Source organism: Heliangelus exortis, chromosome 4, assembly GCF_036169615.1.
Source record: "Heliangelus exortis chromosome 4, bHelExo1.hap1, whole genome shotgun sequence".
Lineage (NCBI taxonomy): Eukaryota > Metazoa > Chordata > Aves > Apodiformes > Trochilidae > Heliangelus > Heliangelus exortis.
This window is the reverse complement of record NC_092425.1, coordinates 17073420-17101357: the sequence shown is the minus strand read 5'-3', so window position 1 is coordinate 17101357 and position 27938 is coordinate 17073420. Positions and strand designations below refer to the sequence as shown.

The 27938-nt window shown below is 35.8% G+C and overlaps 1 protein-coding gene across 1 annotated transcript in view; it reads right to left on the bottom strand.

Moving 5' to 3' along the window:
• Positions 1-27938, bottom strand: part of GALNTL6 (polypeptide N-acetylgalactosaminyltransferase like 6) — a 449783-nt gene that overhangs the window by 255620 nt on the left and 166225 nt on the right. Inside the window, exons 2-3 of the mRNA XM_071743188.1 lie at positions 27134-27242; positions 6316-6454 (exon numbers count right to left, since the gene is read on the bottom strand). Coding sequence (XP_071599289.1) covers positions 6316-6454; positions 27134-27242 — 248 coding nt within the window. The remainder of the gene's footprint in view (positions 1-6315; positions 6455-27133; positions 27243-27938) is intronic.

Sequence of the window (27938 nt, the reverse complement as noted above, 5' to 3'; positions counted from 1 at the left end):
CCCATGGGGTTGTTGTGGCCAAAGTGCAGGACCCGGCACTTGGCCTTGTTGAACCTCATCCCATTGGGATCAGCCCAACTCTCCAGTCTGTCCAGGTCCCTCTGCAGAGCCCTCCTCCCTTCTGGCTGGTCCACACTTCCTCCCAGCTTGGTGTCGTCTGCGAATTTGCTGATGATGGACTCAATCCCTTCATCTAAGTCATCGATAAAGACATTAAACAGTACTGGGCCCAACACCGATCCCTGGGGGACACCACTGGTGACCGGCCGCCAACTGGATGCAGCCCCCTTCACTACCACTCTCTGGGCCCGGCCTTCCAGCCAGTTCTTAACCCAGCACAGGGTGCCCCTGTCCAAGGTGTGGGCTGACAGCTTTTTCAGGAGAATGCTGTGGGAGACGGTGTCAAAGGCTTTGCTGAAGTCCAGGTAGACCACATCCACAGCCTTCCCCTCATCCACCAGGCAGGTCACCTGATCATAAAAGGAGATCAGGTTGGTCAGGCAGGACCTGCCCTTTCTAAACCCGTGCTGGCTGGGTCTAATCCCTTGCCCATCCTGCAGGTGCTGTGTGATTGCACTGAGGATGATCTGTTCCATAACCCTGCCAGGCACTGAGGTCAGGCTGATGGGCCTGTAGTTTCCTGGATCCTCCTTCCGGCCCTTTTTGTGGATTGGTGTGACATTCGCCAACTTCCAATCATCTGGGATGTCCCCAGTGAGCCAGGACTGTTGGTAGATGATAGAGAGAGGCTTGGCGAGCTCTTCTGCCAGCTCCCTCATCACCCTTGGGTGGATCCCATGCGGTCCCATAGACTTGTGGGGATCCAAGCAGCTCAACAGGTCACTGACTGTGTCCTTCAATATTACAGGGGGGCTGTTTAGATTCTTATCACCTTCTTTAAGCTCCAGAAGCCAGCTGTCCTCATGATAACCTGTCTTTCTGTTGAAAACTGAGGTAAAGAAGGTGTTAAATACCTCAGCCTTTTCCTCATCTTTGATAACTATATTCCCACCCATGTCCAGTACAGAATGAATGTTTTCCTTGCCCCTTCTTTTGCTGTTGATGTATCTGTAGAAGGATTTCTTGTTGTCTTTCACAGCAAGAATTTGCTTCTCTACAACAGAAGCCAATTGTGGCAACATTTTCCCTACCTTTAGCAAGTTTTGTTATATTCTGGACTACAGAAAGTGGCATGGGGCATGTGAAAAGAAAAAAAACCTTTGTGGTGGATTTTAAAATAATTTTTGTAGCAAGACAAACCTCTTTTAGGGCACGGCACTCCAAGGTCCAACCAGGTGTTCCAGAAGAAACTCACGAATGGTGCTCTGAGTCTAATGCTCTCAGGGCTGAGCAGCCTGAATCGGTGCTACTGCTCCAAAAGTGGCCTCCCCTCTGGCTTCCTCAGGTGTGAGCTTTATTGGCCCCCTAATCCTGCTCATGCGCAGTAGGGGCCCGCCCTAATCAGGCACAGGTGGGCTTGACACAAGCTCATGCCCACTACCTGGCAATTAGTGCCACCTGGTTGCCTCATTTCACTACATTTTCATATTGGTTTCTAACTCTTAAGTAATAATTTCATTGCCAACTCTCAATATTATCCAAATGTCATAATGTTGCCTTCCACTTCAGATGACCAGAACTGTAATTTTCACTAAATTAGTCCTGAAACCAAATGACCTGAGGTCATAATCTTGTTTCACATTTTTATTTTTAATAAAGGAGGAAAAAATACTATTTTGTTTGGTTGGGTGGTTGGGTTTGGGTTGGTTTTTTTGTTTGTTTGTTTGGTTGGTTGGTTTTTTACATATTTTTTTAAACTTAGAGCCAGGGGATGACTGTGGGCCAAGAACAGAGAAGTAGCTAATTTAACTTTGCATGAACATCAACTGTTGAGAGGACTTGCATGACAGAAACAAGAAATCAAAGACCACTCAAAAAAGGAAAAAATATTCAAGATTAGCTATAAGAGAAAGCAAAACCCATGATAAATATTACAGGAGTGCAAAAGAAACACACTAAGGGAACAGGGAAGTGGTTAAGTCATCCTTAAAATAGAAGTTAAGTGTTTCATACCTCTAAGGATTTTTACAAAATGCACTTCTTAGTGTTTTAGAAAGGCTTGAATCATCAGTCCAAACACATCTTGCTGAAATGCAAGAATACAACACACAAAAAAAACCCCAACATTTAGTTCCACCCATCCTCCTCCCAGAAGGTGTATCATGCAAGTTCTCAGCCCAGTCTCCAGAGACCTAGAAGAAATTTCATTTGGATTGAAAAGAGCAAGTTTTGGTTATCTGCTACCTTTGCATACCTCCCAGAAAACCAAACACTTAGAAATGGGACTTGAATTGTCTTTGGATTAGGACTTTGGAATATTTTCAATTAAGTTATTTCAGAGAAATGCAGAAATTACCTTAGCTGCTCTTTCAACTTAAATAACTTTTCAACTTTAAATAACTTTTGACCCAGATTAAAATTCACCACTTTTTGTTGCTGTTGTATTTGAAGGTTTGTTTTGTGAATTTTCTTTACTGATGACAATAAAACCATTCTATTTGGTTCTTTAAAACAAATTCTAGACACTGTTCCCAGGAAATCAGTCTTCAGCACAGATGAGCCCCTGTACAAGTGGTATACACTAAATAAAGACAGAACAAAGACTTGAAGTCTACAATAGAAAGTATCCACCACAACGATGCAAAAGAAGATAGTTAAAAGCTGAAAGGTAGCTAGAAGCTCAAGAAAGCAAAAGCCCTTTATATTATTCAGAAGCTGGGCAAACTAGACCTTCTTGCTATATCTCCCTTGAACTATATGTACTCTAATTTTATTTCTATAAGAACACCCTTTTCTGGCACAGAAGTTGTATTGTTTTCCAATAAGCTTCTCTAAAAGCAATCTTACGAGCTATGAACTACTTTACATTTCACATATGCTTCTGAAGAGACGTCGCACTTCAAAAAGTGAAGCTGCCATCTGCAACTGGACTGCATTTATATTTAACACACACAGACAAGAGATGAGTTTGCTTCTATTTGTTTGCAGGTCAGAAAGCACTGTCAGACTTCTGTTTGTCCTGGAAGCTTAAGACACTGATTGCTTCAAGGTGTAGCCATTAGAATTACAGAGCCCAGCTTTGTTACTTTACTCAGTGTACAATTTATTAGTGATTATTAGTGATCACTTTGTATGATGTTGTAATGTGGATACATTGAAAATAGAAAAAAACTTCCTCTTGAATCAGCAGTCCTCTGGCTCCCCAGCTTAGTTTAATCTGTTAAAATGTATCAGACTTGAATCAACAAAAGCCTGGCTGTATCAAGCTTATTTCCCTCCTCAACAGACGCCCCTCCTTTGTCAGGACTAAAAAGATAAAATTCTAATGGCACTAATAGCCACCAGCCAGTAATGCAAGTTGATAGCAAATACAAGAATTCCAGGAAACCTGAATACAAAGGGAAGACCTGTGTTTACCAGTTTGCAACCTCTGGCAATAACTCATGACAAAAAGGAATGTTTTACTATATAAAACTCGGAGGGAAAAGGGGGAAACGAGAGAGGGAGAAAAGAAGCAAGAAGAGGAGAAGGCGAGCGAATAGAAGTGGACTGAGCAGCAAGGCCCCAGCAAGTGAGGAGGGACAGTGACACCCGTGGCTGTCAGCAACTTTCTTCGGGTGGGAAAAGACATTAATCCTTCTCTTTCTTTCTTAATAGCCCTTTCCCTGTGGGATTAATTTGTTAAAAAAACTGCTTTCCTTGTTTCTCTCTCACTATAAACTCCTTCCTAAAAAACCCCTTTCAAAAGTGGCGTCATTTCCCCTGTACAAACCACCGTTCATTCAAACCATAAATCTTGTTACTTTTGCAATTTGTAGGACGCGCATGCACAGTGGCTAATATTTCCTCAGAAACAAAATATAAAATATTAATAATGACATTTCTAAGAAATTTAGCTCAAGCCTATTTTTTTAATCTTTACATTTAGAAGATACAGTCAGTTAACTAATAGACTAGTTTTGTTATACATGTTTGACATAAAGAAGGCTGTAAGGACATGATGTAAGTCAGTTCACTCAGGATACTACTTTTTGGTTGTATTGTCTATATACAAGACTACACTGAATAACTGCATTGAAAGATGAAAATTGTATAGACACTTAGGGATTCAGGTTTCCCAAATGATCAGATGCTCAGGTGAAAGTCACTAAAGGATTAGTGCAGGGAAAGAGGTACAGAGAACAGTTAGTGTAGCATGGACTTGTTACTAATGTCACTTCTCACAACATGTGGCCCACAGTGCTTCAGGGGAAGTGCGTACAAATGTCATTGATTGTCTGAACAGTAGCAGGAGAGAAACAAATTGTCAGAAAACCAACTTATGAAAATGTGAAGGGACAACATTTCAGTTCAAACATGTCAGTTTCCTTTTATATTTAGCAATTGTCCTCTATGGTTTTGCTAATAGACAAGGATACTTGATGAGCATATATCTTATGCCAACAATGTAATTTAGCACAGATTTGATACTGATATACATTAGATGTCAAAATTTGTGGAAGCATTCTATCCAAAAATAATTCCAGGTAACTTGGCAAAGTAGAAGGCAAGAAAAGTACAGAAAACATACAGCTTATTATTAAAAAGTTATGTCTTTTGACTTAATTTAAGGTAAATAATACTATATATAGAAATTAACAGGTAAACAGTTTTGTTTTCTCAAAACAATGTAATGTGACAATGAAACAAGAAAAATCTCCAACAAGATATTTTTAAGAAACCTATTTCTTTTTTGTTAATTTCTCCACTGTGAATTATTTTTTTTAAACTTACTATGCAAGCATTTACGTCCTGTTCATTCTTTGAAAAGCACAGTTCCTGATTTCATGGAACAAGAAATGTTAGCTGACACATTTCTCTTTTCTCTCACCTCCACCTCCTCACCCCCCAAGAAATTCTGTCAACCTCCCAAGTTCTGTTTATTTCTCTAAAGAGTTTCAGACTAACTTGCACAGCAAAATTGTAGAGGTTACCAAGTGAGTAGATGTCTGAAACCAAAGTGTCATATAACAAAGGGAATTTTATCTGAAGGAAAATATAAACCTAGTCACAGAGGCAATTAGTTTTGTCACATGCCTATACTTTTCTGCCTTGCACAAATTTCATAATACCTAATTAAGAGAGAAAAATGTAGCAAGATGAACCTCTTTTAGGGCACGGCACTCCAAGGTCCAACCAGGTGCTCCAGGAGAAACTCACAAATAGTGCTCTGAGTCTGATGCTCTCAGGGCTGAGCAGCCTGAATCGGTGCTACTGCTCCAAAAGTGGCCTCCCCTCTGGCTTCCTCAGGTGTGAGCTTTATTGGCCCCCTAATCCTGCTCATGCACAGTAGGGGCCCGCCCTAATCAGGCACAGGTGGGCTTAACACAAGCTCATGCCCACTACCTGGCAATTAGTGCCACCTGGTTGCCTCATTTCACTACAAAAAACACCACATAAAGACATAAACCAAATCATGCCTCCCTTTAGAGCTCAGATTGACTAGAGGACTAGAGTCTGAAGCTTAGAAAAAGCATACACAAGCTTTTTGTTAGAGATGGAAAGCTTCACTCTTTGGATAATGGAGCCAAAAATTACACAATATGAAGCAAAAGTTATGTTTGCTGAGACCTGCACACTCATTTTTAGCTCAGTGGTTATTTTCTAGACTAACCTTTATCCTATTTTTCTATGGGATATTACTGCTATTACCATTATTTGTGCCTCCCTCACTCTCCCTCCCTCCCTCCTCCTCCAACCTCCAATTCTAAATATGCATCTCATCATTGCACATTCAGTATGTAATTCTACACTATATAAGTCAACTGTATCATCAGGACCTGATAAGCTATACCTATTTGATTGCTTTTACTTTTTATGTAACAAAACAAATACACCCCAAACATTTTGGAGACAGTGGTCCAAACATTTAGCCAAAAATTTTATTTGACTTGTCACCCTGCCCAAAGATCCAAAGCTATCATCAAGTGATTATTTATCACTTCCTAACAAATCACTACCCATAAATACCATGAAAGTAATTCTGTGATTTAAAGAGGCCTTCTGTAGTCTTAATGTGTTTCAAATAGGGTGAGAGGTCAGTTTTAAAGACAGTGATGATTTAACAACAGTGATAAATTTTCCATTTCCTATTTAATGCAATGGTCACTTTTTGGTAGCGGAGGGCTTGAATTTTTTTTTTTTCTTGGAAAACAGGTAGTTTAGAAATATAAGAAGAGAAATAAAATAAAGCAGTTTGGGAAGCAATTTACGTACTTAGGATGTCGGATGTCTGGCAGGGATCGCTCCAGTGCTATATTGTTGCTAACAAATATGTTGAAGCCATTTTCCCTATAAGCAGAATCATCATGGTCTTCCTCTGTAAGAGGGTACGGCTTCCCATGTTCACCTTTCCCTATAATGAAACACAACAATTATTTGCTTCAAACTGACAGCACAGAATGGACTACAAAAACAAAAATAAGTTACGCTGAACTTCAATCAATGCATTGGATGTAGAACATCTTTAAAGAGATTCTTGTGATGCCTTTAGTGATATTCTATTGCTTCCAAAAAAAAAAAAAAAAAAAAAAAAAAAGTTAAAAAATGTATAAAAAATGGGACTTCAGAGTACCTCTGAATTCACCCAATTCATCCACCTTTCTTTTTCTACAGACATAATGAGCTCAAAGACATGTATACATAAAAATTTTAATTTTACTTTATTCTAAATAAGGCCTTTTTGTATCAGAATCAAACTTTCATAGGAATATTACAATCAAATGATCAATTCCAGCAATACCCTTTTAGATTGATATGAGGAATCCAATTACTCAGTTAATCTGAATTTTAACACAGAAAGCACCCCTCCCCTCCATTTGCATCCTCCAAAAATAATTTTAGCATTGAAGTTTAGGGTGTTTAACTGTCCAGAACAAATGCTAAAGAAACCAAATGTTTTGCTCTGGGCATCTTGAATATCTTGCTCTCTAAGGGACCAGCCAGATGTACTCAGTGCTTCTAATGTCTCAGCACTGATGATTTGGTTTCAGAAACTGGTCACTTCGGTTCCCTAAAGAAATCATATGCTTGTTCCCAGGCAAAGCACAGACTTTCTATTCCAGCTTTTTCTTGCCAAGTTACTTCTCATCATCAGTCACTTGGCTTGCTTAGTACTTACCTCAGGCAACTATGCCTCTATCTCTTTCAGTCAGAAAGCACAGAACAAACAAAAACACTTCAAAGAAAATCAGAACATAAAAGACTTCATGTCTCCTCAACTATTTTTATCCTTCTCATTCTTGCAGAGGATGAACTCTTCATAGTTTCTAAGCCTTTCATTCCTACTCAGGCTCTCAAGAAGATATTCTTTCCTCTACATCTAATTGATCAGCTTATAACCTCTCTGTCACTCTCCCTCAGGGCTCACTCATAAGAAAATACCTTCTTTACCCCGTGATATTTTAAAGAACTAAATCAACTTCCCAGCTGAATTTGACAAATGACCAAGCCTACCTGATCCTCAGCTAGTCAGTAGCAGTTGCAGGAGGGGATGAAGAGGAAAGCAACTGCAAGCTGAGAGGAGTACACAGTGGTATCTGTATGGCCTGTAAGCCTCAGTCAGTGCTCAGTTTGTTATTACACAGGCACAAAAAAGTAATAAAGAGTAAAAAAGAATAAACAGTAAGAGATGGTGTAGTTACTCAATTTTAGATGTTTTCAAATAAAAACAATACTTTAATTTCAAATTTTGTGCATGTAACTAAAATTTCATTTATATTTTTAATGCAAATAATTAATGATACTTAAAAAGGAAAAGAGTTAATCTGTATTATGAAACACTCTTTGTTTATGCTATTTCATTACTAAAAAGTTTCTTGTAATTTTTGTTTTTAAACATTCCTAAAGCACATAACACACTAACATAATACAAAACTGGAGACTAGGATTGTTTTTAATAAGAGACTTATCCAGGTAGATACTAATATAATGGAAATTCCAGAATAATTACCTTTATGATGAGAAATAATATTGCTAATTGATATTTTCAATAATTTTCAGCATACTCCAACTAATCACCCTGTATGAAGAAAGGTGGATTCTTTGATTTTCTTTTTTTATAGGAGACCAGACCATTTGGCTCTTCAGGTGATGAGTATTTTTCATAGCACTGAAGTTTCTTCATATTGTCCTTTGCTAGTGCCACTCATGTACTTTTAAAGTGAAGCTTTCCGCTCTTCCTCACTGAATATGGGTCACTATTCCTCTACGTAAGCCAAATTAATAGATGTCATGGTTGTTAACTCAAGCAACTCAGAAACGGGCTCGAATTTTCATATTGTGCTGCCAAAGTTTAGACAACAGCAATATATGGATTACTTTTGCAGTTATACAGTAAGTTGGACCATGAGATGCAGTAGCAGTTGTGAAGCATGAATTAGGATATACCCTTAGAGAACTGATAGAGGTTCACGGGCTTTTATGGATCTGGTGAATATTTCACCCAGTTTTCTTGTCTGCTTGCTCTCTAAACCTACAGCTCCTCCTGGTTAGCTAGGGATCAGGTAGTGATCTACCAGTACCAGCTGAAAGCAGCTCTCTACTTTCTCCAAAAGAACTCAGGTAAAAGCAGACCATTTCTCTCCTCAGAAAGAGGGAAACAGGGAGCTTAGAAGACAAGTACTAAAAAATTGAAGTACAACTTTTGGACAATCAATAGGCCTCAAGGATTCCCTTTGTATACAGAATTACCATGGATTAATATCTTCAGCATTACAAATTATCCTAAGCAGATTAAACCTCCATCTTCTCTCACTGATTTGTTTTGCTAGGCGATGGACAGAAATTGCAATTGCTGCCCACTGGTTTGGAGCTCGACTACCCTAAAATGCCAAGGTGACAAGGGAAAGGCTCACAACTCAGAAACAGTAAAATCCTAATGCAAAAGAGCATGAAAGAGTTTTATGTCCTTATTTCAGCTAAGGAAGGCTACTTTAAACCTATTGATAGATTATAAGTCCTCCTATACCCTTTGTTCTGTCTGAAGCAAAATAGCAATTCAGAAAGTGCACCAGAGCTATAAAGTATTTGAGGGAAGAGAGTGAGTGAAAATGCCTGACGGTGAATTTTTGGGTTTAAAGAGTGGTTCAATCAAATGGGACACATAAAAACAACCCAAGACTAGGAGTTGATACTAACTCTCTGAAACTGGTTTACAATTGCAGAGTAAATAACCCCAGAAACTAAGGACAATCAGAAGTTTCATTTAAGTTGGATTTTGATTTTTCAAGAAGGGGAAAAGGAGGGGAAGAACCCAAAAGCACAAGAATGTCACATATTCAACCTGGACCCATATATACCATCAGAATGCTCCATGGCATGGGAACCTTAGCAACACTGTTTAATTCATACGGTGCTGTATAAAATTTGTGATTACAGTTATTGCACTAATTTTTAACTCATCCTCAGTGTAAGGAACTTTTGAAAATATGCTAGATTCCTTATTTCTTAACACTCCATGATAGTTTTGGAGTTGATACCTCTATGTTGCTTAGCATTATGTTACTATAAGAATTTTAACACACCATTTCAAAATGCTTCTCCATAGACAATCAGATTAAAAAATGGTAAAGTAAGATATTATAGTGGTCAAGAGAAAGTACTGGTTTGGCCAGTGCTATCAGGTGTTCTATAAGGTATTTTTAGGCCCACTCTAGGATGTTACTGTCTCCTAGGAAACAATACACTCTATACCTACCCCTAAAGGTTTTAAGTTTTATACTTGACGATAGGTAGGTCAAGGTAGGTTAAGTCAGGTCAAAGACACCTCAGTTACAGAATCTTCAGCTTATGTTAAATATAGATACAGCAGAAGAAGAATACACTCTCTGTTTTAGTAGATAGCAGTAAGGGAAGAGGATAAGAGTGAAACGAGAAAATAAAAACTTATTCTGCTTACTCGGCACAAATTTGTAATAGCAGAATAAAGGCTCTGGATCAGCCATGTTAGTACAGCTGCCAGGCATGATAATTATAAAAAACACAGGAGTATTGTTGGCAAAAGACATAAGCTGTAAATCAATTTGAACATGCCACAGAAGAGTTCTGCACTACTTCCACATGAAGTAGATAGGAGACCTGGCTTAAAATTATAAACAGCAAAGCACATTGCAACAGGTTCTGTTTTCAGGGTACTTTGGGTTTTGTTTTAGGGGGTTGTTTTTATAGTACAGATGAACTTTACTAATAATTCAATGGGTACTTTCAAAAAGATTGGCTTTCTCATATAAGTTAAGAAAGTTAATCCACTGCTTGACATCTTAACACCGGAAACTAAGCATATAAAGAACATAAGCCACTCAGTGTCTATGGGGAAGAACCATATACAAATCTGAATCATTTACTGTTCATATTCACTGCTATTAGTTAAGTCAGATTTACCTCAGTGTCACATCAAGCCAAGAATATATTTCACAAGTATAAGTATAACCTTTAATTCAAGCATATTTTAATCCAGTAAATTTTGAAATGTGAAATAAGAATTCTCCATGTGCTAAATGCTTTGATAAATAAAAGGAGTTTATTTTAATATGTGAGCCAACAAATAAACAAGTCATTATTTGGATGAGATAATTCTGCCTTTAAAAAATTATACTAGTATTTTTGTCTACTGTATTTGTCTACTTATATTAATATTTTGTCTACTGCCCCTAGTACGATGTTGTCTGTGCACATCACATGTAATCTCAGAGCTCATTCTATTTCATGAAAGTTCAAAGGGGAAGAACAGGTATCTACTCTTATCCTAGAGCAATATTTCAATACAGCACTCAAGTCCCATGGGAGCAAGACTGATTGTATTTCTTAGCAAGGGTAGACAGAGGAACACAAATTCAAAATTGATGCAGTCACACATCAGCTTTAAAAAAAAAAAGTGTAAGTAAAAGGGGAAATAAAGATCATCAACCAGAAAAAAAAACTGAGTCAGACATTTGTTTCACCTTCTCACCACTTGAAATCCTACACAATAACCTTTTATGCTCCCTGATATGGGAGTCACAGTGCAACTGGACAAGTCACAGGGCAAAAACTGTGTTTAAAAAGCAACCTGTAGCATCTTTTACATCCTTTCCAAATTTTCTTAATGGTATACAAGTTTACCATTTTGCTCAGTGGAGATGGATTTCATTTTATTTTTGTTAGTAAGTATAACGTGACTATCAAGACTGCTACTACATCCTGCTTTTTTGGGAAAGGAATTTCCATTTCAGTGCAAACTAAATAATGTTCTTCCTTATTTTTTCATATCCTCACTGACGGTACAGCATGGTGCAGCTTGTCTGCTAAAATACCGGCTGAATTATCTTAAACAGAGGAAATTTGATGAATTTTATAAATGCACAGGATTTTTTTTTTCTTTTTTTGCATAAATGTCTTGGCCTCTTTAGAGTATCTAATACTTGATAGAGTTCTCATCTTCTCCACAAATTTTGTATTTTGAAACCTTTAGGAGACATGTGAGTGAAGATTATTTTATTTCAAATTAGTTCAAGAGTCAAGTCAGGGACTACTACAGACTAGTCTGAGAAAAAAAAGGAGGGGAAAGAAGTTATTTTATCAAATCACTTCCTCCTTTCATACTACAGAAGGAACTGCTTGCTTTAAAAAAATGTTTTTTGTGGTTTTGCAAGTTTATATTAATTTCCACTAAAAATGTGAAAAGTTTAGGTCAAGAAATTCATGAAAGAATGTTATTTGCTGACTTGTTATGGAGTGAGGAAATTAAATCTGCACATGCTTCAAATTAAAGAAATTGCCTTCATCTAAGTAGCAAAAAAATGTGTGTGTCTATTATTGGTTTTTGGGTAGAAAATACGAATTGTAAAAGTAGTGAAACAATGGGATATGCAATCTAGGGAATTGTGGGAGCCATACATACCTAAGAAAGGAAAGATCCCATGCCTCAAAGACATTATTAATACCATTCTATTCATACAGTGAGATTGATCCCTATTTTAAATTTCTATGAACTCTCCAAGAAACAGGAGGAGCATTGTGTATAAGATGCAAGGAATCAGATTTTTCCTCTAAAGTCAAAAAAACTTGTAGCAAAAACTGAAATATGTTTATCACAAGTCTACTTCACTTTCCCCTAACTTCTCAGAGTATTCCACCAATTGCACAACTTTACGAACATAATTTATAGAAAAGCAATCTAAATTGATTTTACATCAATGGAAACTGAAACAAATATGCCTTTTTTTTTTTTTGCTACTTTATCTGCTAACAGCTTGGAAAGCCTTTTCAGTGTGATTTACAATACTTTTAATTATTTGCTACACAACTCAGTGAAGGTCTGAAGCAATATAAAATGCTTTTCCTTGGTATTACAGACAGTGCTGTAATCTAATCTTAGCTATGCAATCAGGAAAAAAACCCAAACCTGTCAAGTAAATCCTGAATGATTAAAATTTTAAGCAAGAATAAATAATTTCTCTATAAATGTATAACAAAACTTACTTATTACTCTTTCAATATTGAACTACTTCAAAATACAAAAATCCAACATTCACTCCAATATTCTGGTAGAAAGTATTCAAATTCCTACTACTTTATTAGCCTTAAGATGCCAGTAGCACATACAGGATTTATTTTCAAGGACCGCATAGTCCTCAGTAAGGGGTACAGAAGTGGTATTGGGAGCAAATATTGAGGCCTTGTCCTTTTAGGACTGCTACAACAGTAACATGAATATTTTCAGAACAAACACAAATGAAACTGCCTCTGTCTTCAGGAATAGCTTTATACAGATAGCATAGTTGGGAGAAAAAGTGAGAAAAAGCTGTAACTTTAAAGGCTGTTAGTTCACTGACTGCTCACATCCAGAACTGAAAAAAACCCCAACATAACCACAACAAGAGATGTGCTCCTTATAAAACATTTTAAACAGCACATTCATATCATACAGTAGTTGGATCTTCAGGGTATTGCTTGCTTATCATTCACATAAGCCTGAAAGGAATTTGTTGCTATGACAGAAATTAGATCTGTGCTTGTAGTGGTGATGGATTCCCTTGAAATAAAGAAACCCCATAGTGGGTAAGAAGCAGATAAAGGAAGAGCATTTCCTGGAGTGGAGTAGTGCTTCATGGGTTCTTCAATGCTAAAACAACAGAAACTGCTACCAAAAGACACTGTGGTGAGGCAGAGCAGCCTAGAGATCAGAAGAGCAGTAACTGTGGAAAGTAGAACAGTGAAGCAGAAGTGCAAGTGGAGTGAGAAACAGCAGCAGCACCAGAGGTCTGGCAGCTTGAACTGGGCTCTTTCGCATGGCAGGACTCCACAGTTCCCAAAGGTTTAGTTCAACAGTGAGAAGCAATCAGCTGTCCTACCTGTTGCCTTGCCAAAGGATACTGCAAAATTATTAGTTATATTTAAGGATAAGTTATTCTCAGCCTGTACATGTTATTTGTTTATCTTTAATAAAATATTGTTTGCTGAGTTGATTAATTTGCAAGAATTAAAAATGAGCTTAGTGCTCTTGAGGTTAATTCTTATATGTACCTAAGCATATTAATAGATTTCAATTTTAGACATCAATTTTTCAACCTGGCTCTTGCTGTTGGCTGTTGTGTCCTAGCAAGCAATGCATAATACAGCTAACTGTTGGAGCAATCTACCTCTGCTTATCATGACTTTTATACCTCTCATTTAAATTTGGTTATTTTAAATCAAGACACTGTGCTTTATATTAAATATGTACATTTTTTTCAAGAAATAATTAATTCCTAAACCTTATAGCCTGTGCTTTATAGAACATAAGAGTACTGTACTGCTTGCTTGTTTCATCCATTTGAAACATTACAAATGCAGGCTCTGAATTACCAGTGTATGCACTGCAGAGCAAAAATACGGTGCACATGGAGGAAGCAATCACTTTGAAATACATCATGAGCTTAGCCTGAAATTGTTGTGTTTCATCAAAAGGATGACTGCATACAAACCTAGAAGAGTAAATCATCTGAATGCTCAAACTAACACTTCACAAAAATTAAAGTATTAAAAAAATCTATGTTTTTTAACATGTGCTACAATGGCTTGGCAGGCAGAAAGACTCATTCTTTCCCCACTCTCAGTTTAATAAATCTAGGAGAAAAAAGGAAGGGGAAAAAAAGAAAGGTGGAAAAAAAGATAAAAGGAATGACAATAGAGGAAAAAAGATCATATTGTTTGGTATGTCCAGTGTATTTAGAATGCCACAGTGTACAATGCAAGATAAGCAGCAGCACATGCTGTTTTGATATGAGTTGCTCTATCTCTACAAAAGAGCAGCAATATTCTCAATAGCATTTTGCAGGCTCAGCTGAATCTAATCATAATTTCGTAGCCAACGGATGCACAGAACATCTAACTTATTATTTAGTCAAAGTACTTAACACCAAATGCCACAGCCACCAGAATGTTCTTTTTTTCATTTAACAGTAGAACAGACTGGCCACAGACCATTAATCAGGACCAAAAACTGAAGGAACAAGCATGTGGGAAACAGAAACCAACCACAAAAAAAAGCATCAGAGATTGCAATTTTATGATCTGCTAGGATAAAGAGGGCCTAGTATGGAAAAATATTATCTGAAAAGAAAAATAATCCTAATAGTGGTAAGTTGTTTGTTTCAGTGCTTAAATAAATTATTTCACACAATCTGCATCAAGAATGGAATTCTAATAGCCTCTAGAATGCATAGGCTTTCTATAATTAATGACTGTGTCCAAACTGAGCTCTTGGAAATGCTTTAACTGAAGTGTTACTAACATGGTATAGACTGGAATTAAAAAGCTCCACAAAGTTAATGCAAAATTGCACTTGCTTAGGTACAGTATTAGAAAGCCCAAAAATGCAGCTGTAATTATCAAAAGACTTTTTTTTTTCCCTCTGTATTTTGTCATTCTAAGATGTATTATGACTATTTGTTGCTTAGCACATATCACCACAGGAAAATAAACAAAATATTCTGTGGAACAAATCTATTAGCAGGTGTAGCTTACTTTTTTTCTTTCCTTTTTTTTTTCCCCAATGATAACTGGTTCTAGAAGCTGGCTTTGTGGCTATTGCACAAAGATGGAATAACCTGTAAAAAGCAATTTAGCTAAAAATGAGTCAACTGTCTGCAGCAGCAAAGCCACTCTTGCACTAGAAGCCTCACTCCATAGCGTGTATCCTACAGAGAAAGCATCCATGAGCTATTACAGCTCCCAGCAAATTTAGATTTACCCTGTAAAACTCCTACCAGAAAAAAAAAAAATCAAAATCAAAATTCCATTGTTACATATGAAGATAATAAATATTTACAGTTAAATTCTGAGGTAGAACCAGGAAAAGGAACTCTGCCACCTGATTCCCAACACATTGACTCAGTGACAAGGCCATCCTGATTCCTTCTGTAAAGCTGAGAAGAGTGTTCAGAAGCAGGCAGAGTTCAGACACTTGGGACCAGGAAGGTTAATTTCCTCGGGTAGATACATATGTATTTTATTGCTTTTCAGGTCCACTTGCATCTATACAATAAAACATACTGTGCCACGCTTCTCATCATTTTACTGTGAAACTAAAGGTGAGTATGCAAATAATTACATGATTTAACAAAAACAAAAAAAAGACACTCCCACAAGCTTGGAGATACTTGAATTATCCTCAAAATAAGCAATATATCCCCAGGGAACTGTACTAATACATCAATATATAGCAAGGTGCAATTAAACTACTGTTATCTTATGTTCTTGGGACTGGTCTACTTCAGTCCTACTTTACTTAAAATGAGATCCTTTTTTTTTCTACCACACTCAAAGTAACACTGTGAATCTCAATGCTCTTCTGTTTTTCATGTTTTCTTTCAGCTAATCAGACACACTGACTCTTCTGAAAACTGTATCAATACTACAGATACTGCTGCATATACCCACCACTGCCACGCTTCCCAGTGACTCTTTCCCTCATATATTACTAATGCTGTAATCATTAATGTTGCATTTTACCATTCATTTAATGGCTTAAAACAGATTCTTCATTTGAGAGAGCCTTTCTACCAACAAACATTCTAACATTGTGCTAAGGAGAACTAAACTTAATGCTTGACCTCCTATGAGAACAACTCTAACCAGCCTTTTTCCCCCCCTTTGATTCACCTCTTTCTGAATAAGAGGAGTCTAATTAATGCCAACTATTTTTCAAATCCCTGACCCAACTTTGAGTAAATTTCCTGTACTGAAGTCAACTGAAATTTCTAGTCAATATGTGCTCTGGAATCAATCAGAGGCAGATGGGGAGACTCAAAAAATCCCCTTCAGCCTTGAACTGAGCAGATTTTATGTAACTGGTTTGATATATTTTCTACTCAAAAGAACAACTCATCACCTACAGAAAACAACTAAATATTTATGTGAATGTCCAAAGTTATGCATAATTCAGTAGAAGCCTGCATATGCCCATTGGAAATACTTTTAGAAAAATTAATTCGCTGAAAACTGATGTTTGGTTTCAGACAAAAGTATTTGCTAAATTTCTTTCATTTTGTTGATGTTGGGGTTGAAACAAGCAAATAATTAAAAGCAAACAAACAAAAAACCAAATTTAAAAACTTGAGGTGTCTGCTGTTAAAAATCTTAAATAAATGACAAATGGTAACTAGTATTATGAAAGAATAAACATCCAATTTTAAAATCCTGTTTGTGAACCAAAACTATACTTTCTCATTTTATCACAGACAGAAAAAGTATCAACACAATAAGTCTTACACGTACACAGCTTTAACTTTCAGGTATAGATGAAGCAACCGAATAAAAATTTCTTGCTCACTGAGAAAAATTTATAAAAGCTAAATTCCATTATACAAATCCATTATGTATTTAGGCAGCCCACAGTAATTCTCAGTTCTGCTTTCCTCGGAATGATTAAACAAATCTCTGTAAATCCAGTCTTTCAGGAGATGGGAGAGGAGTTTTAGCAACTATGCAAAGGGCAAGCACACACACTTACTTACCTAGCCCTGCATAACTACAGGTAACAGATGAAGAGGACATAAAGCAGAGATAAGCTTAAATTGTAGCCTTTATTTGAGCAGCATTACAAGAAATTTCACCCTTTACTTTGTCAAGTGTATTTGAAACTAGAAAAGCAGAAAGAAATCATCACTCCACAAATTTTCCAGAAGGAAAAAAAAAACAAAACACAATACCCCAAACAACTCAGCTTGCCTATTTTTTTGCCATTAGTTAGTATGGGCATTCAGCTAATACGTTTTAACATACAGAAAGCTTTTCTGCACATGGTTGACTAATTTCTTGTGTACTTTAAAAAATGTTATGCTTTAGTTACATTTTCAGAGTACACTTTCCAATATCCTTTATGCTTTTGCTAAAATACGACTTGTAGCTGACAAGAATCACTAGCAATGAGCTCACTTCCTTCACAATAGATTCACCATCCAGATGGTCTGCGAAAATGCATGAGAGGCACTTCAGCTTACTGGAATAATCTATCCTTCAATATGCCTTTAAAAGTCTTTGCTAAAAATAAAAAAAATAATTAAAAAAATCCCTACATGGTACATTCAGGTTTTACACAAAACAATCCAAACCCTATTAATCAATTCCTTTCCTTCTCTCTTTTCCATTTCATTTGTATGAGTTGACTAAGAAATACTTAAAAACACAAACTGTTCATCCTGGCATTCAGAGAGAGACCTGCCTTCAAAGATGATCTTTAAAGGACATTCTTAAAATGGGGATTTAGGTCCAGAACGTAGTTGTTACACCTGTGAGATTAAGCTTCCCTCCAATGATAGATTGGTCTGAACTGAACTATACCAGCAGGCTAAAACTGCAGCCAAGAATTTATTTTTTCACCAGCACCCCTACATCAGCACCCCTAGTGGTATTGTTGAGATATGTAGTAATTATCCACTAAATAAAATATATGAAATTAAAAAAATGTTACTTGAGTACAGGATATTGACAAAAAATGCTCAGGGTCTCATAACTTCGATGTACAACTCCAGATTCCTTTTAAAAAAAAAAAAAAGCCTGCAAGAAAAAATGGTCTGTATCACATTAAAAAAACTTTAACATGTTAAAACTAACATTAGCTAACATTAACTTTTAAAAAGTTGATGGTTGTATAAACTGTGGAAAAAAGTCATAAAAGTACAATACTGAAGAGGCAGCATGTTGGTAACCTGCTTAACTTACTGATTAACAGCAGCTAATTAAAATATTAAACCTGTAGAACTTTAGCTGCTCACAGCTTTCACTCTTCTTTCTGACGCATGTGAATTTTGGACTTCTTCCCAGTATAAATGCACTGGCAATGCAATATATTGAAAAAAAACCCAAAGAAACTAACATATTTATTTAGAGCCTTCTTCTAGTTTTTGCATGGCAAAATTAGATCAGTCTCTCAGCTCAAAAATCTCTAAAGAGTAACTCAAAGATAACCAGTAAATAACCAGAAAAGCCTTTCCTTCAAAAGAGCATAGAAACAGACCTAGGAGGATAAGGAAATCAGCATCTTATTAATGCATGCTATCTTGCCTTTTGGATACTATGCCTTCTATGATTTATACACCAGAAAAAATTGTGCTTCAGGATCAGTCTCATATTTTGTAAGGTGCCAAGGAACAGCAATGCAAGGAGAAACTAGAAGCATCAGTAGCCTCATAGCCATTGACCAAAGATTCTGAAACCCATGCTATCCAATTGATCAGCATGTAAAACAGAAGTAATAGGGTACCCTGAAATAACTTTCACTATAATTTAAAAATATAAAAATATAAACCTCTTTTAAGAGTAAAATAACTGACAATACTGTCTCTGTGTTTTTAAGAATAGTCATAATGTAATTAAAAATATATATGTTAGGTTTTTTATTTTTTAATCTGGGCATTAAAGTTATTTTGGTTTTACAATTAACTTCCTGTTAAGTCTTACTAGTTACAGTTCAACATCACCTGCAGGCCTTTTAGAGTGCTTAAAGAAAGAGTTGGTTTCCAGCTTTCAGGCAGCAGAACTTTCACACAGGGTAGCAGAACAAAACGCCACTCCTACAAATGTGTTTTCTTTTTTTACTTTATTTTTGTTAGGATGAGAACAGATTCTCCCAGATACCACTGCATTGCAAGCATGGAGGGTGGAGGACTTTGTGTCACATAACCACAATGAGAGGTAGCTGTGCTCCTTGAGAAGCAGTGATTACAGAGCATCATTTGATGAGGTTGTGCCTATAAGGAAAATGACAGTAAAACAATCATATATCTCTGTCATTTTATATATATTGATTTGATGTCAGACAAATCGTTTCATCAGTCCAATAATTTTCCTCTGTCATCTTGTTTAATGAAAACAGGAAGGAGAAGAAAGTCACCTTACACATATTTAAGCCATAAACTGCATAGAGATAACTATACTAGACTTCTGTACTCGTGAACTTAATTCATCACTCCGAAAGAAAAGAAGCTATGACAGGAAGCTGGCACAATTTATTGCTGTTTTTTTTTTTTTAAGAATCATTGTTAAACTCAAACATATTGTTGGCCCCTTGAAGGCGAAAAGGCTAAAAAATACTCTAAAATTTTGTTGATGAATTTAACTATGTCCTCTGCTAAACTGCATTTATCATACATAAAAAAATCTAAGTTCAGAGCAACTCAAACAGAAGCACAATAATAGTATCATATAGCAATACATAACGTATCATCTTTGGAGAATCTGAATAATTGCAATGTTAAGGAAAGCAACTGATGAATTTTAGCGTGCAAAGTGGTTTCTAATTTCTTTGGAATGGAATGCTTATGGTTATCATTGTGGTTATTCTAGATGATTAAGTCTGAAGCAAACAAGGTTACTGACTAGAGTGCAGGTAATGTGTGGCACTGGTATACTACATTTATAGCATATTCCCTCAAGCACTATGTAGATTAAACCAAAAAAGAAAAAAAAAAAAAGAATGGTGGTCAATCATTTGGCAAACCTTTAAAAATTAAGTTCCTCTTATGGGTCTTCTGTCTTGGATTCAGGTTAAAAGAATGTCTTACTTAAATTTTAAAAATAAATAGTCTTTAAAGCTGGTTGACAGTAGCTTATTCCATGTTTTAAAATTAAAATCTGCTCCTTTTGTCATTGCTTCTGAGTTGAAAAATATGGTATTGATATGCTATAATTGCTGCCACGTACTTTTTTTCTAGGTTTTATTTTGCTTGCCACAGTTTACTCAGGATTAATTTCTCCCTTCTTTGAATTGTGATTGTCATAGAAAAACAAGCAACAACTAGATATTACACAAGAAAACTATGTTTATTCATGCCATTGAGAAGAGCAGTAATTGTCCTGAACATACTAACTTGATCATTTTTACACTTATCATGAGAGACAACCAACTCAATGTAGATGGTCTATAGAGCTCTCACAAAGACAGGTATAATCTAAAGGTCTCTCAGCTGAATGCTCATGCCAAACTCTCCCTGCAAATGAGCCACTTTTTAGAAGATTATCCAGATAAAATTCCTTTCCCAGATTTATTTAAAAATGTATTTCAATTTAAGAGAGAACTACTGTCTGCAGATGAACTCCTATTAAATTTCAGTTACACAGTCCTGAAAACACTTAAGAAAATGAGAAAGACAGCAAGGTGCTACCAAGTTTGCTAAAACCAAACCACCTTCCTAGAATGCAAGCGACAAATTATAAGACAGTTTTGACCTGAGACCTCCGCTCACACACACCTCTGACCAAAAAAGACAAAACACCAAAAACTCAGAAAGTCAAGTTTCCATTATTTTTTACTTCTTCCCAGGCAGCAACTCATTCAAACCTTCAAGTATTACACATTAAATACATTCACCAACATCAGCACATTGTCACCAATACTGATGTGAATCCCCCAACAGATCCTCCCCACTGTACAGAAGGGGTAATAATATGATTGCATTGATCACAAGTTCATTGGCAGATGACATCTGCTTCTTGATGCTTTATTTAACTCCTGCTTTTTTGGTTTGGTTTAGTTTTTAAATTGTGTAAGCATTGAGATCATCATTTAAATATAAGGGGAGAAGGTACTAAAGAGTTTGTTCTGTTAAGCATTTGACACCACACTTCCCTCCACATATGAAAACACAGAGAAAGATGAAAGACTAAAAAATTTAATAATCTCTAAGAGGGAACTTCATGAACTTTGAACATTAGTTTCAAGCTGGAACACGTATCATTGATTTACAGTGTATTCATAGATGTTTCTTGGTGAATAACTGGAAATACAGTTTTCTTTCTGCCTGCTGTAGTAAAAATCAACATGTCAATGTCCAGTACGTAAGGGTACATTGAAGACAATTTTCAGTGCTCTAATTAATCCCAATCAAAAGCAAGTATTATGAACTTTGTTCCCTCTTCCTTGACCTGCCTGCTAGTCCTTAAGAATTAACTTACTAATTATATTTAAGTCGTATCACTGATGAGTTTTCAGAGGTGGGAGGGGCAGGGAAGAAAAAGGGAAGAATCCAGTCAACTTCAACCACATATATCAAGTTTTAAACTCTGGAGCATTCCCTGAAAACCTCTTTCAAAACCAATATTTGAGTTTGTAATATCCTTCTTGACACCTGACTCCAAACTGATTTCACTGTTTTCAATAGAATATCCAGACCATTAAGGTTGAGTAAGAATGATAGAATCAGATCATAGTCTAAGCCGTCTGTATTTTACAATGCAAATGTTTTTTAATATGTGAAACACTTTATGTAACTACAGTAGATCGTAACCATCTTTTTATTATATATCCTTTATACGCTGTCTTCACAAAAAGCAATAATTAAAATTAATTTTAGAGTTTTCTAATCATGTCAGACTTTCATTGAGATAAACTAAACATTTTTTCCCTTTAGAAGCAACACATTGTAAAACACACGAAGCATATTCTTGATTAATGCTATGAACAATTAGGTTATCACTGCTTAATGAGACCCTGGCTACCACTACAATTCCAATTATATTGGAGGTTCCCAAATTCTTTCTAAAGGAATTGCAAGTTCAGAGGGCTAAATTAAATTTAGTTAATTTGTTTAATATATAATGCTGACAGAATTCCCAGTGTATAATCCCATCAGGATAAGTAAATTAGTATTTCAGTATGCACTTCTTTCACTGCACAACTTTGATTATATTAATCTGTGTAAATATCACAAAATGGATTTTTTTCATAACCAATAGAGAATCACATTTAGTGTTGCTATATGCATGATGTTTCCTAATATCTTCTAGAGGCACTCTGGCACTAGGTTTTGCTTTGACAAGTGCTTCTGAGTTTAAGAATGAATATTGGGAAATGATAAGAATTAACCACAGTAGTTTAAGGGAATTATTCTATTGTACTTTATATTAAATTTTTTTTAACAGAAATTATGAAAAAAAAATCACCAGTATATAAAATTTTTAGGTGATATGGAAGTAAAATCTCAGGTGTCCACCATTTTTAACTGCTCTACAAAGGCACTCTTGATTCTTTTGCCTATTTTTAATATTCCAACCTAAGAATAAAGAGTTTCAGTTTATTTGCATTTTTGTTTCAAACATGTATGCAGTTCATTTCTTTTCCAGTGTCTGTTTAGTTTTGTTATAGAACTAATCTGTATGAGTTTGTCTGTAGAACTATAGAACATACTGTCTGCTTGTTTATAGATCTAATTTTGAAAGGCCTGCACTGAAGCATGTAAAGGTCAAGATCTATAAAATCTCCTTCTCTCAGTCAAGGCCACTATACTGAGTATGGGAAAGAATTAAAACCTTTATCACTACCCTCAACATGTCTTCCACACGCTATTTAGGTATACAAACAGTAGGAAGAAAGACTCTGCAAATGGCTGAACAACTGCTGACACAGTCTAAAAGATTTCTCTTGAGACCTTATTAGCAGACAGATGTAAAATGGCTCACAGTCAAACTTGAAATTATTGACAGTCATTTTAGAAGCCATTTTATCGATTACTTAACAAATTTCTTGTGAAGACAAAGATTTTTTTAGAATTTATCCCTAGTGCTATAAACACTGCCCCTTAGCTGCTACTATTCTCAGAGATTTGCTTTCAATTGCACTGAATTTTCAATGTCCCCTCATAGACCATAATCATGCCAGCATACACATGAAAGTAGCCAAAAAATACCTCCAAACCATGATAAAGAAGAGACAGTATTTAAAGAACATTCCTTTGAAATGTTTCCCTTTCAAAATTATGTGAAGTAAGAATTGGAAACCAAAAAATAATACAGAACTTGCCATACGCAATTTTTATATATCATTTTATAGATTATGAATTTCATTAATAGAATTGATCAAGAATTTTTCAGAAATTAAACCTTGTTTTTGGTTTCCCATCACTACTGACCATCTGGGCAGTTTCCAATTTTCTATTTTTCCAGTTCTCCTTTTGCAGTACTTGGCCAACAGGAAAGCTATCACTTGTAGTCAGAAATAGCTTTTCATGATCATCAGTACCACCTCACTCAAATATAAACATTCCATCTGTACTTCTTTAAAAACTCAAGAATTACACAATCAAAGCCTTCCTTTTATCTATGAAGTGTTGTGATTCACGTTATCATTGCTGATGAGCACATAAATTTGAGAATTTCTTGAGGGAAATAGATTCAATAACATTCAGAAATGGAATAACAATGACATTGATTCTCTAAGATTCTTATTCTCACTACACAAGACAAAAAACAGAAGCAAAATCAACAGAATTTCTTCTCATGGATGCTTTTGACTTACTAACTTAGGCCTCCATGGCTCATTCCTGTGAATCTCATATCTATGGGAGAATTCAGGAATCTCAGACTCTAGTTCTGCAGAGAAAGCCTGGAAAATTGGTGGCCATTGGTACCACAGCTGTTGCCATGTCCCTGAAACAAATATCTTGATATATATGTCCTCAGAGGCCTCCTCAGAGAACCAAAGGGGACTAGGGAGATCTCTGATGAAAACAAGAAACTTGCCAAACCCATAGATCATAAATGACAATAAATGACTTCAGTATCCACAATCTCCATGGCATCCAGAAATGCAGGCAGGCTTACACTGTTGTAATATAATCAGTGTTGCTGTAGCTGGACTAATAACCATATTGGTAGCTACCTAGGTTATTACCATGCAAGCTGCATTTTCAGAGGGTGCACTCACAACTGTGAACTGCAATGCAAGAATGCTCTTCTGACATACACAAGACATTGTTTACTACTTGCTGAAACAAAAATTATGACAGATGTAAGATTTGCATTTGGTTACAGTTATTGTATTTTTAATGCAAATGAAGCATATCCTTCATCAAGGCATGCTGTTAGTTGTATTCCCAGAGGAAAATAAATTAATAGAAACAACTTTTAATTTAAATGCTGATTTCTTGTCAAAAAGATGGCAGGATGTATCAGCTCCAATAAAGTCAGTTGTTTCTCATTAGCTTATCCTGTTCATTCCCCCTCGATTGTAATATTTGATTATCTTAATTGGTTTATTTCAAAACATGGAAACAATTACATTTTTTTTTCTTCTTAAAGTGTCTATCAGAACTGTTTAGTGAGGAATTAGTTTTGGGTTTTTTTAAGGTAAACTTGAATCCTTTTTTCTGTATTTCAATCACCTGTTTTCACATAATGACAGAAGAATAATATTCAGAGAACAGCGCAAGTGATTGGGATGACTGAATGAAATAATTGCCACTTCTATACCTCTATACACTGCTGGTGAGCAGTGTATATGATATAAGTCATTAAATGCTCCTTTCTGCCTTTTTTAGTAAATCAGGGCTTGGACAACTGATAACCAACCCTGTTCTACCAACAGTATAGCAATTAGCACTTCTGCAACTCAAGAGGACATTCCCTCTATAGGCTTCTTGCATTCTGACCACTCAAATTCAGGAACATCAGTTTTAATTCAGTGGAATAAAAGGGGAACAAAATACTTGGCGCTGAAACATACAAATGAGCCATGGAGAAACTAGCACCTCTCCATAATTTGATTTATGAAATTCACTTTCCCAGTGCTTATGAAATTGTAATCTTTACAAGATAAGCAGCTAAACTGAATTTAAAAAAGACTTAAGTTCCTTCTTCTTTTCTGTGTAATGTGCACTGACCGTCTTTTCTGAAATGTCCTGAGAAGCCCTCTCACTGGTGTTGTTTTCATACTTTTGGAGAGATTTTCAACTAAAAGTTGAAATATATACTATATTTCAAAGTACTATATTTCAAAGTGTATATACTATATACAAAGTATACTGGGCTATACTGTGGTTTGTTACTAAGAACAGAAATAGTGTGTTCCAAAAGAGTGCACTGAGAGCCTTTAGCTTTACATTTTTATTACTATATTGTGATTTTCGAAGAAGAAAAGAAAATACGTTAATTTAATAGTGATGACAAATAGAAATAATTTAAAAATATTTCTTAAATGGTCAAACTCAGCAAATACTATCACAAGGAGCCTAACAAAAATCTACATAAGTCAGAATGTTTTAAGGTAATGTATTACTACTATAACCAAGAATAGAAGCATACTAGAAAAAACATTCAGATACTAGGATGTTCTACTAAGATTATACCAATAGCAGTAGGACTGGGCATTAAAAACCTATGGAGCACATTTTGCTATTTTCTTTGTTAACTCCATGCAATGGCTTGGATTATACTGGTTATGCTATAGCTATCCATGAGATAATCATAAGTAATGTCTTTATTTTCCAAAACATATGGGGTCCACACTACATACTTAGGAATCAAAGGAGAACTGTCAAAGTGTCTGTGCCAGTCCCTCAAATAAGAATTTCTAATCAGATAATGTGATATTCCCTAAACTGGTGTATGCTTGGACATACATGCTGCCTCTATTTTGTACCTCCTCTCAGGTAGTTGAGATTTCACACCTAGTAATTTGGAACACAAGTAACATTGATCTGACAGCTCCTAAAATGCCTAGAATAATTTCATCCCCTCTCACCACCTTTTTCACTCCTAAGCACATGTGAAAGGGAAAGATAATTTTTTTCGTTAGTGATCAAAAAAGATTCAAAAGAGAAAGGGAAAAACAGTTTATAAAATTAACCTACACTTGAAACATTTTACTGGTTCAGGCCCTGCAAAATTAAGTACTTACCAAGTCTTATGAATCTGTCAACTGGATTCAGTTACAGAGATATTTTGAGGGAGGTGTTGGCTGTCTTCTGGCGGTAGGATCAAGACAGCATAATTTATTTTTTATAATAGTCTGGCCTTTGAAAAATAATGACTTTCAGACACCAATTAAGATGCAATTCAACTGCTGCTTCCCTTTCTTCCTTTTAATTTAATTCATCTTACGTTGAATAGTTATAAATTACATTATAAAAGATTCTAATCTGAACATGCTATGATGACAGAAAGAGGACCAGAAAACTTTTTTTGCAAATATGTCCCACAGCACATGAAGGTACATTAAAAATTATATTACTCACTGTAACAAAGTGTCCTTCATCTGCAAGTACAATTTGCTCCCATTTGCAAAAAATTTTAGACTGTCAGAATGCAGTGAAGGAGCTTTAGAAAGACTAAAAGATTGGAATGTGACAATGGTTAAAGGGTCAAAGTTTTGTTCCTAACATGACTTCGGATATTCTTGACAGTTAGGGGTACTGGGTTCAGGTTTTATCCATTGACTTAAGGACGACTGAGCTTCAGCCATGTAACATGCATGCCTTTAGAAACCAACACTTTTGCTTGTGTTTGTTCACAGGGTAAAAACTGATTTCAACCTGAAAAATACTTTGATATTTTTGCCCATGTCCTTGTACAGTCATTACATAGCTATTAGCATGAAACATCATTTTTATTTTCACTTGGCTGTTTTCAGAGATAAGGCATGTGTGCTTGGCCTGACCCCTCTGTTCAGAACATTATGTCCTCACGATATGCTGCAGTTATAAAAAGGCTGCAAGGAATGCTTTTTAGCTGACTTAAACCTAAAAATAACTATATGGAGAAAGAATGAACTAAACAAAATTTGCTCTGAACTTGTATATACCTGAACGCATAGCATCTTTTTGAATGCTTTCATAGTCATGCCAGTCCTTCCTTTTCAAGCCATCAGTCCAGGTAAAGAGCTGTCCATCTCCCAGGCCCAAGAGAAGTGTCTGTGAAAATAGAAATAAAACATAAAAATATACATACATACATATATGTTTTTTTTTACAGAAGAATATATAATATGGCATATGCAAAGAAAACATTCAGTGTATCCAACACAAATATTATAACTTTGCCATGGTAAATGAAGCTATTTTTGACAAACAATTATTCAAAATATGTCAAACAACTTATGTTTAAATTTCTCTTTCCAGCAGTGTCTTCCTATGACTGTTTGACATGAAGCTCTGAAGTTAAATGGACCACTTAACCTGAACAGGTTTCAAAAATGCTTCAACTCATGAAAAACTCATTTTTTAATAGCCAGTGTTGTGGTTATTACTCTTCACATAAGGCCAGGCTCATTGCATCAGAGGCACAAAGCAAAGAGAGCCCCAAAGCACTTTCAAATCCTGCAGATTTTTCTCCATTCTAAGAGTTAAGGGGAAAAAACCCCAAACACACCCACACCCAAAAATATCCAACCAAAAACTCCCACACAACATACAGATGCTAAGTTGACTTCCCTTTTCCAGACTTCAAATTCTTGTATAAAGCTGAGAGCTGATTTTTGATTCTAAGCAAATTTATCTTTCTAGAGTTTTTCTTTTTTTTCTCATTCTTTCTGCCAAATGCTGGTATTTTACAGTAAAATAGAAAAATACCATTAAAAGTACACAAAATTTAGAGCTGTAGGAAGCAGT